We start from the raw sequence: 10,199 nt of genomic DNA, 5'->3' as shown, positions 1-10,199 counted from the left end.
ACCAAGACATTTGATAATTTCACGTATTTATTTAAACTTATGTAAAATCATGTTCAGCCTTATGCAAACTGTAAACTGAAACCTGATCTGTTGACTTGTTGATGCGTATCCTTGGTTATCACACTGAATGTGCCAACTATCCTAGTAAGAGGCTCCTAAATAAAGGTTCGGTACCTAGAGGGTAGTATTCATGACCGTCACTCTGTGCCTGTGGGACGTTTTTCTGAAAAGCAGTTTGTGCTGTCTGTCACGCTTGTAGACACAAATGCAGTAAGGTCAGAGGTCAAAGCTTCCTGACCCTGTGCCCACATGGGTTGTTTGCTTATTTTCAGCACTTTTACCAATATAGACTCGGACTATTTGGACTGAGCGGTGGAATGGGTGTAGATGGACAAGCAGAGCACCATGCGAAATGTCACAGAGGTATTTTGAGGGCTTGGATCTCTTAATGTCACTGGTCACGTTGTGTTCACCAAATGATGCTGCTCACGATCCTGAGGAGTCATTATAAATAACTGGATTTGTCGCCCAGCTGCCCGTGACCCTCCTCTTTGTACGGACGAAACGACAATTTACTGAGCGGCGCAACTCCCCCGAACGTGCGCTCGGCCTATCGCGTCTCGCGGCCGCAGAAAACGCCCAGTTTCCGTCGCATCGTGTGCGGAGGCGGGGATAAAGGGCGGACACAGGCCAATAAGAACGCAGGTCATGAATAATGCACCGGGGAAGCATCGCGTTCACCAACCCGACTGTCCTTCCTGAATCGCAGGCCAAGGGCGTCCTGCCCCACGCATGACAGCGAACGCACCACACCAATGTGATCGGTGGCATTTAACCCAGGCCGCCGCCCCCTTTCTCTCACTCCCCGCTGTTTTCCTTCACTCGGATTGACCGCGACAGCTGCCGATGTGCAGTTCATCTGCCTGAAGTTGGGACAAATCCGAAGGGTGAGTCGAAATATGCGTTTTCACTTTGTGCCGTGACAATCATACGGAGGTACCCGGCGGCAGCGGGCGCGCATCCAGACGCGGCGTCCGCGGTGCGTTTCCGCTGCTGAGCTGCAGTAGGTGCTCGGTGTCACGTTCGCCCTCTTCAGCCGTGGGAACCCACGGGCGACGCATACAGCGGCACGTATGTCCACCCGGCGCGGCTGGCGGCGGAAGCCTCGACCCGCGGCCGTGCGGAGGAGGCGCACGTAGTCAGATAGAGGAGGATGTAGGAAGCTCCTTGGCCTCATCAAGACCCGCAGGCCCAGTTGGTAGAACAGATACATGTGCATGACAACGGGCAAGGTCATGATGGTGTCTGCGGAGTGTGAGCGCGTCTGTGGCCCGTTCCACGAAGTGGTGTCGTGGGAGAGAACGCGATGGGATCCAAGGGTTCAGCCTCAGTACTGGCGTTTAAGCTCCGAGGCTCCACTGGTGGTGGTTTGTTTATTTCCTGTCTCATCAGACTATTAAAAGAAGTTTAAATCCGCCATAAATGAGCAACACCTTGTTGCATCACATTTTAAACAGGTGACTTGTATATGGTGCCTTCTAGTGCTTTAATTAAGAGAAGGTCAGATTTGCTTTAATTAATAAGTGTGTCTAATTCATATAAAGCTAAAACCAATAATTTAAAATCAATCAATGCAGCAGAATAAAGGTTTATGTGAAACGATGCTTAACCTGACTTTTATCAGGTTGGAGTCCTGCTTTATCTGGGACTTTGTCAGTGTTGCCCAACTCAGGCCATTGTCTCCTTTGTCCCCCTTCTGTTTCTAACAGAAGCAGCACATTCACTAAGTAAAGTCAGAATTATGGTAAATGGTGTGAAGCTGGAGAAAAAAAGTCCATGTGCCCATTTTTACTGGTATTTACACGTCTCATTGATTGTGACACATTTGTGTTTGGTGCCTTTGTCATCCACATCCACATCTATTGCATAATTTATGCAGGCAGGAACTGAACATGTTCAAGAGTCAGTCCACAGGAATGCACCCCTTGATTACTCTCATTAACTGTACATCTTAACATTAACCATTGGACAGTTAAACTGCAGATGGACTGACAGGAGTCCTTAACCTCAGTGAAGGTCAGGGGTTGTGGTGTTGGAGAAATGACTGATTAATCTGAGAACAAGTTTAAGTATATGCTCGTATTTTGTAGTGTACTATTATTGATTGGAAAGAGAATCCAATAGTTTCCAGCCAGAGAGGCTGAGGATTAAGCCGACAAATGACCTGAGAAACATTTACATCAGGTCGGTGTAACGTAACACTGCTTATGAAATAGAACCGCTGGTGAGGAAATGATTCCGAGAAAGTGACATTCTTAAACGTTTGGCACCGTCGCCCTGAGTTTGATGCAATGAGGACGTTGGAATTGTAAAGTTGAAGACTGGATTCATGCGTAAAGGGTCGTCCTGCAGCTTCATGTCCTCGGTGGATACACTGTGTTCTAAGATGCTGCTGCCTCAGTAGAGTGTGTTGTTTTTACCCAGCATGCCGCTGGCTCGCAGCCTGTCCGTCACCTCCCTCTCAGGACTGGAGGACTGGGATGAGGAGTTTGATTTGGAGGATGCCGTTCTTTTTGAGATCGCGTGGGAGGTCGCGAATAAAGGTAAGTGTGTGTGTGTGTGCGCGCGTGTGTGTGCGCGCGCGCATGTGTGTGTGTTACCGGAATTCCTCTTGTCAGAATCAATCCCGTGACGGTGCCATCTCGCCTTTTGTGCGCACGCAGTCGGAGGCATCTACACCGTCATCCAGACCAAAGCCCGTCTGACCTCCGAGGAATGGGGGGAGAACTACTTCCTGGTGGGGCCCTACGTGGAGAGCAACGTGCGCACCCAGGTGGAGCTGATCGAGCCCACCAACCCGGAGCTGAAGAGGACCATCGACAAGATGAACTCCAGCGGGTGCAAGGTAACGCTGCCGCCTGGGCTGGATTCATGTGCAGCCTGCTCCACTCGGGGCCGATCGTTACTGCAGCCTTGGATGGAGCGACTGCGCCTTCGCGTCGGTCAATATGCGTTGTAAATGTAAAGCCCGGGGACCTGACCCCACCTCGGCTTCGCTCCCCGACCCCTGAACACCGTGACATTTCCTCGCAAAGGTTAGACGCTGTATCGGTGTCTCTCGCTCTTCCAGCGAGACACACTCCAGAAATAGATGCTGCCCAGCGTAACGCGTTGTGCTGTGTCACTGTGGGATCAGTGTGGACTTACAGCTAAAAGTGGTGTTGGGGCTATTTGAGCGAAAGGTATTTAGCTCTCGTGTTAAATCAATGTTTGGTTGCACTTCAGACAAACTCCACCATGATCCTGAATCATAGGTTCCCAGATTAGATGTGGTTGGTTGGAACTAATTCTGTTGATTCCCACTGAATCCCCGCAGATCTACTTCGGGCGCTGGCTCATTGAGGGCAGCCCCTACGTGATCCTGATAGACGTGGCCTTCACGGCCTGGTCTCTGGACCGCTGGAAGGTGGAGCTGTGGGAGCTGTGCGACATCGGCGTGCCGTGGTTCGACCGCGAGGCCAACGACGCCGTGCTCTTCGGCTTCCTGACGGCGTGGCTCCTCGGAGAGGTCGGTGGCGTTGCCTTTCAGTGACTTCATGCCGTGCGTGTCGCGGCGCTGTTCTCACCGAGCGTGTGCTCGCAGTACGCGGCCCAGTGCGAGGAGCCGCCGCACGTGGTGGCCCAGTTCCACGAGTGGCTGGCCGGCCTGGGCCTGGTGCTGTGCAGGCAGCGGCAGCTCCCGGTGGCCACCATCTTCACCACGCACGCGACGCTGCTGGGCCGATACCTGTGCGCCGGAAACGTGGACTTCTACAACAACCTGGCAGAGGTACGATCGCGCGGCTTGTGCCGTCGCACGTGGGGTTGACGAGCGGTCACGTTTCGCTTTCGTGTCGCCCAGTTCAACGTGGATAAGGAGGCGGGCGACCGGCAGATCTACCACCGCTACTGTTTGGAGCGGGCGGCGGCTCACTGCGCTCACGTCTTCACCACCGTGTCACAGATTACAGCCATCGAGGCAGAGCACCTGCTCAAAAGGAAGCCAGGTGCGTCTGCGGCGTTCGGCAGCGTGACCCCCCCCCCCCCCCCTCTCTCTCTCTCTCTCTGGCTTTAACATCTGAACTCTCATCCGCGCAGACATCATCACTCCCAACGGGCTCAACGTGAAGAAGTTCTCGGCCATGCACGAGTTCCAGAACCTCCACGCTCAGAGCAAGAATCGGATCCAGGAGTTCATCAGGGGACACTTCTATGGGTCAGACAGTGTACTAGAGGTTCTGCTGAATGTACCCGTTACTTCCTGGTTCCACCGAGTTCTGTCACATGCTGCTTTTCATTATGTGACCTGAACGTGAGACCGATCATGTGACGTGTTCGTTCTTCCTCCTCAGGCACCTTGACTTCAACCTAGACAAGTGTTTGTTCCTCTTCATAGCTGGACGCTACGAGTTCTCCAACAAAGGAGCGGACATCTTCCTGGAGGCTCTAGCCAGACTCAACTACCTGCTGAGGGTGCGTTTGAGCGTGTCTGGGCCTCCATCTGTGTGTTTGTGTGACGCATGTGGAGAAACCTTGACATTTTGGTCTTTCTGGGCTCTCGCAGGTCAATCAGAGCGACACGACGGTCATCGCGTTCTTCATCATGCCGGCTCGGACGAACAACTTCAACGTGGAGACTCTAAAGGGCCAGGCCGTCAGAAAACAGCTGTGGTGAGGTTTCCACATGTCATGAACTAGCCTCTGAGTAGGACCGTTAGTGATACATTCATCAGTCCTGAAGCAGATCCACATGTGTTTAACCATAAAAGGCTGAGTATTTCTGACTGTCTTCATTTTTGGAACAGGGACACTGCTCAGACTGTGAAGGAACGCTTCGGAAAGAAACTCTATGAGTCACTTTTAGTGTAAGTCCTTAAGTCCTGACCTTAATGTATTTGGATCATTTAGTTCGTGCTAATATCTAAATAGTCCCTTAGTTCTAAATAACTCAAACCAGATGTTCATTTTGGAAAAAATCCCAGATGATCAAACTTGTTTTATTGTGCTTTTATTTTGAAATCATTTTTTTCTTTGTAGCGGACAGCTTCCTGATGTGTCCAAGATGCTGGACAAAGAAGACTTCACCATCATGAAGCGCGCCATCTTTGCGACTCAGAGGCAGTGCCAGCCTCCAGTCTGCACCCACAACATGCTGGAGGACAGCAGCGACCCCATCCTCAACTGCGTGCGTCGCATCGGCCTCTTCAACAGCTCCGCTGACCGCGTCAAGGTGTGATCCGTCAGCAGTTCGACCTCTTGGAGCGTCGTCATGGTAAATAGCAACGCGTTCTCGCTTTTGTGCTGTCAGATCATCTTCCATCCGGAGTTCCTGTCATCCACTTCTCCTCTACTTCCGATGGATTATGAGGAGTTCGTCAGAGGCTGCCATCTTGGCGTCTTCCCCTCCTACTATGAGCCGTGGGGCTACACACCAGGTACGACGGCCTCGTGCCCATGCGGTCTGTGCGAGGGTGCGTTCGCACGCTGATCTGGCCTCGCTGCTTCTGTCCCCGGCAGCGGAGTGCACAGTCATGGGGATCCCCTCCATCTCAACGAACCTGTCAGGATTTGGCTGCTTCATGGAGGAACACATTGCGGACCCTTCAGCATACGGTGCGTTTCTTTGTGTTGCTCCTCAATTCCCCGGCTCGACTGCAGAGATGCAGAGTTTGCGTTTTTTTGCCCTCCGCAGGCATTTACATCCTGGACCGGCGGTTCCGGGGAGTGGACGAGTCGTGCAACCAGCTCACCTCCTTCCTGTTCCAGTTCTGCAAGCAGAGCCGGCGCCAGCGGATCATCCAAAGGAACCGCACGGAGCGCCTGAGCGACCTCCTGGACTGGAGATACCTGGGCCGAGTGAGGAACCCAAACCCAGTGTTGAATCACTGAGATCAAGTAAATGTGAATGAATTTCATGTGTGCTTTTCCATCTCCAGTATTATATATCTGCCCGTCATATGGCCCTGGCTAAAGCCTTCCCTGACACCTTCGTTTATGAACCGCAGGAACCCACTTCAGTAAGTGCACCTGCGTGCTGTCATGTGTAAATTATGACTCGCTGAGCTGAGACTTTAAAGGCTGGTTCCGTCCTCAGACCTCGGGCTTCCGCTACCCCCGGCCCGCGTCGGTGCCCCCGTCGCCGTCGCTGTCGCGCCACTCGTCGCCGCACCACAGCGAGGCCGAGGACAACGACGAGGACGAGCGCTACGACGAGGAGCTGGAGGCGGAGAAGGACCGCGTCAACATCCGCCAGCCGTTCACCGCGCCCTTCAAGAGCAAGGCGGCGGCGCTCGGGCCCAACGGGAACGGCGAGGGCGTCGCCGGCGAGAAGAACTGAGGCGGGAGCGTTTATCTGTGGCAGTCGAGGGGAACCTTGTAAACCAATGCAGTTGTGTGAATGTGCGCGGCGACGTTATCGGCTTGTGGTTCGAATCACATCACTGTCAGTGTCTTCCCAACCTGTGCATACCTCAGAATTTTTATGAATATCGGTCCGTGTGATACGTTTTGGTGTGAGGATTTTGTTTTCTTTCCAGTTACACCAGCAGTGAAACCGGGGGTTTACTTTGTGGATTGAAAACAGCATCTAAAGGCTAAACAACAGCTCCAAGTGGGGAAAGTAGTGGATTTAATAGTGTACCAACACTGGACAACAGGATAGAAGATAGAATTATTATTATGATTATCTGGAGGGTGTTTTTTCACGTTTTAAAGATGGGTCACCACAAACTCTCTTTGTTTACCAGCGTGTTGTCTTCATGCGTTTAAAGCAGAACCAGCTGTTCTCCAGCCAATTATGGACCCACGTGAAGGTGTTGTGATGTCCTGTGAGAAGCCACGAAGCTCCTGAACGCTGCCTGTGTTTTGCTCCAACGCGGTGCTTCAAACCTCACTCTCCACATTATCGTAGCGTTTTTTTCTTTCAAATGCCTTGTTTACCACGAAACCTTCCAATATGAGAATGGAAAATGTACACGAACACAGCGACATAGTGAACAGTGGTGGGTGTGTGTTTGTATTGTGGCTCTGGGCCTTAATGTACCGCAGCCTTCCCACAACCTCACACACGTGAGACAGATAGTGTGTGTATGTAGAAGGTTATTCCTAGACTTGTTGCCTGTTTTGAAAAGTATTTATTTGTGAAAGAAACAGGATTTAGATGAGAAATGAGGGGGGGGGGGGTCTGTGTCCAGAGTTAGCTCCTGTGTTGATGTGAAATAAGGAACTAGAGTTTTATCATTGGTTACAATCATGCACCAGATGAACTCATAAAAATGTAAAGTTATAATAAAGTTTAAATATATATACTTACGATACTTGTACAAATGATGATTGGGTCTGCTTTCTTTGGGTGCACTCATTTTATTTGAACACGGGCTTCTTAAATTCTCAGTAACCTACAGTTGAGGTCCACTGAACGCAGCATATCTACCATAAACCATGTAATATATCTGGACTTTGGCGGCAGATCTTCCTCCTGTGCAGGTAATCCTCCAGATGGCTCACCCGCTTCAGCACAAGTAAACGCGACCCCCGTGACCTTTGCATACTGAGAATAAACAACACAGAACAGGTTGATTTGAAGAAAAAAGAAGTTGTGGAGAGTAACAAGTAGCAAATCACTAAACGAGCTCCACCTCAATCATCTTCACCTGTAAAACGCAGAGGTGACTTGTGACTTGAACATTAGAGTTTACAGACGCCCTTTATTGCAGACTTTAAATACTTTGACCCTGCAGTCATTGACCTCTAGGATGCACCGTAATCACAACTCTAGTCTCATTTTAAGGTATTTCCTCTCAAACGTATGAGGATTTGTGTGAACACTTTTGTCTATTGTAATTCTGTGCTGCTATAAATGTCAAACAGAAGAGTTATAAACTGTTTAATGGCTGAAATCAGAAGACTTGGAGCTTTGTAAAAGTGTTGAGTTGAGATGGCGTTTGGTTTAGTGGCAGGTTAAAGTGTAGTGCCCAGGTGTGATACTGCAGCATAGCTTTTACTGGAGTGGGTTTTTTACTTTAGTGCTGCTTGTGGATCGTGTGTAGAACGCGTGGGAATTGAAGCTCTGCAGGAATTTATATGGAAACACAGTAAAACTACAGCTGCCGAGACAGTTGGCTGTTGTTTGCACAGCTTTGTTTAAGCCTCGTCCACCCTGGTTGATAAGGCTGCACTGGTTTGCCGGACAAAGCATGGGTGTAAAGGTGGGTTTGATGCCAGAGCCTGTTTGAGGGTTGAGGACTCACCCAGTAAACTGTTCCAGAAGGAGTTGTAGGTTGCGCTGCCAGTGACGGCTCCAAGTTTGGCGGGATTCCTCCTCACTGTGTGCACGGAGAAGCCACCGGGCCCCGTCACTTCCACCTCCACCACGTGATAGTCGCGCAACCTGGACAATGAGCAGTTCTGACAGTGACTACGCACATATGAACCCACCCCGGCTCATGTGGCGCTGAGCAGAGACCCACGCTGTGTCGGACACGATCTCCCCCCGGACCCCAGCGAAGCCCAGCGCTCCCGCCGCCACCGCTGCCGCCGCCATGGTGTTGACGTTGTTGGGGGCCAGCGGGCACAACTCGGCCACGGAGCCTTTGTACAGAACCCGCCGGCCCTCACCCTCCGTCCAGTCAGAGAGGACGTCTCCCGTGAGCCGGAAGCAGGACGGATGCTTGGACATGCGGATGAACAAAGCCTGAGAAGGATCAGGCAGTCAATACACAACGACATTTAGCATAGACTTGTATTGTTGAAGTCGAGTTCAGACACTGATACGAAAATCTTATAGTCTGACAAACAGTATCCGTGCTCAGCTCCTGTTTTACCTCCAGGGCTCCGCTGTCATTAAGCCTCTGAATATCTTGGCCTCCCCACAATGCACCACTGGGGACGTATAGTGTCTTATTATACTGGTGGGCAGCCTGACGCAGCCGGAGGTTCAGGTCAGGGTCAGAGAGAGACGAAGGGGAACCGACCTGGGATAAAAACGTGCAAAACAAGCCATGAACCATTACACGTGTGTTTGTGGTCACGTCAAAAGCAGCATCGTGAAGACAGATCGTTTCAAACCATGAAATGGGACCGAGACAGGAAGAGGTGCCCGAATTCTTTCACTATCTGAGGATGGCACACTTCAACAATAACGTCAGCTTGTCTGAAAAAGAGGATTCAATTAGTCGGTTGAGTTGATGTTCCCGTTCACACTTTAAACGTGTGGGTCGGCACCTTTCTGCAAAAGCAGCTAGGTCACCAAGTATCAGGCCTTCGGGAACGACACCCTGGAGCTTGTCCGAGTTTCTGTTCCAAACAAAGGCCAGAGTCAAACCCAGGGCAGCTCCGTCTTTAAGGATCCTCTGCACCAGATACTGTCCTGCCACAGACAAACACACAGCGGCCATCAGCACTGCCACTGATATCAGATCAGTGTTTTTTAATTGCTGGTGTGCGGAGCTCAGACCTAGATGTCCGTGTCCTACAACTCCAATTCTGAGTGTGGATGAGCTGGTTGCCATGTCCTGTGTACAGAACCAAACAGAAGCTGCCAGTGAAGTCAGCCTTTCGCTTCATGCCGCTCGCTGCATGCTCCGCTCCACTCACCAGGTAATGCAGATAATCCACCAGCGTCTTCCTGCTTCGAGCTCAGCGTCCAGCGCTGGGAACAGTGGGCAGGCGCGGTACAAAGTACTGATTCCGTGGTTAATTATTCTCAGTTGCTCATTTTTTCAGTGCTGGGCTCCTCCTCCGTCTAATATGATGTTCATGTTTCTGTAAAAGTGAATTACACCGACTCTTTATTTGCCCGATGACACATGAGCCGATTCTTGTTTTTATGTGACTGTTCGTCATCAACACTAACTGAAGCCCTGAGGTGTTTTAGTTCAGCAGTTGTGCCTTCATCAGTGTGAAAAAAGAAGCAGGAGGCTGGAAAGGTTCGGGAGAGTGAACCTGTGTGGCCATCTAGCGATCACACTCAATGCAGTGTGAATTGTTTTGTTCTGTATTAGGCTTTAATCTCTAACTCCATATTGTTTTTATTATACTTTATCTTAAATATGAAATAATAATAGTAATTCTGTTTAGCAAATGTTTCCTTTCACATTTAGTAGAAATCAGATGTTGTTCCTTACCTGTTTCCCCTTATTGAGTTGTTCCAGATATGAGTA

At 50.6% G+C, this 10,199-nt stretch overlaps 2 protein-coding genes across 3 annotated transcripts; one reads left to right on the top strand and one right to left on the bottom strand.

Moving 5' to 3' along the window:
* The first annotated feature begins 766 nt into the window (after positions 1-766).
* Positions 767-7,350, top strand: gys1 (glycogen synthase 1 (muscle)). The gene is made up of 16 exons (XM_029159726.3): positions 767-947; positions 2,485-2,603; positions 2,724-2,905; positions 3,377-3,568; positions 3,644-3,829; positions 3,902-4,046; positions 4,138-4,255; positions 4,392-4,512; positions 4,604-4,710; positions 4,845-4,904; positions 5,077-5,269; positions 5,348-5,474; positions 5,557-5,652; positions 5,732-5,895; positions 5,976-6,056; positions 6,134-7,350. Exons 2-16 carry the CDS (start codon positions 2,486-2,488, stop codon positions 6,374-6,376), a joined length of 2,133 nt encoding a protein of 710 aa, XP_029015559.1. The 5' UTR covers positions 767-947; position 2,485; the 3' UTR covers positions 6,377-7,350.
* aspdh (aspartate dehydrogenase domain containing) lies at positions 7,224-9,775 on the bottom strand. 2 transcript variants are annotated; one of them, XM_029159760.3, is made up of 8 exons: positions 9,634-9,775; positions 9,494-9,551; positions 9,262-9,406; positions 9,106-9,190; positions 8,862-9,011; positions 8,508-8,731; positions 8,289-8,428; positions 7,224-7,588 (listed from the first exon to the last, which is right to left on the bottom strand). In XM_029159760.3, exons 2-8 carry the CDS (start codon positions 9,546-9,548, stop codon positions 7,551-7,553), a joined length of 837 nt encoding a protein of 278 aa, XP_029015593.1. In that variant the 5' UTR covers positions 9,549-9,551; positions 9,634-9,775; the 3' UTR covers positions 7,224-7,550. The 2 variants fall into 2 exon arrangements, with proteins under 2 accessions (XP_029015593.1, XP_029015594.1); XM_029159761.3 differs by lacking the exon at positions 9,634-9,775 and having other exon boundaries at positions 9,494-9,633.
* Between the last annotated feature and the right edge of the window lie 424 nt (positions 9,776-10,199).

This window comes from Betta splendens, chromosome 8 (genome assembly GCF_900634795.4).
Source record: "Betta splendens chromosome 8, fBetSpl5.4, whole genome shotgun sequence".
Lineage (NCBI taxonomy): Eukaryota > Metazoa > Chordata > Actinopteri > Anabantiformes > Osphronemidae > Betta > Betta splendens.
The sequence above is the reverse complement of the archived record's forward strand: the minus strand, read 5'-3'. Positions and strand labels throughout refer to the sequence as shown.

Excerpts from the sequence above, each read along its gene's own strand:
- gys1 (XM_029159726.3), top strand. The coding sequence starts at position 2,486 with ATGCCGCTGGCTCGCAGCCTGTCCGTCACCTCCCTCTCAGGACTGGAG. Across the intron at positions 2,906-3,376 it reads TGAACTCCAGCGGGTGCAAG|ATCTACTTCGGGCGCTGGCT; the intron begins GTAACGCTGCCG and ends GAATCCCCGCAG. Across the intron at positions 4,711-4,844 it reads GCCGTCAGAAAACAGCTGTG|GGACACTGCTCAGACTGTGA; the intron begins GTGAGGTTTCCA and ends TTTTTGGAACAG.
- aspdh (XM_029159760.3), bottom strand. The coding sequence starts at position 9,548 with ATGGCAACCAGCTCATCCACACTCAGAATTGGAGTTGTAGGACACGGA. Across the intron at positions 9,012-9,105 it reads TGTCTCGGTCCCATTTCATG|GTCGGTTCCCCTTCGTCTCT; the intron begins GTTTGAAACGAT and ends TTTTTATCCCAG. Across the intron at positions 8,732-8,861 it reads ATGACAGCGGAGCCCTGGAG|GCTTTGTTCATCCGCATGTC; the intron begins GTAAAACAGGAG and ends GATCCTTCTCAG.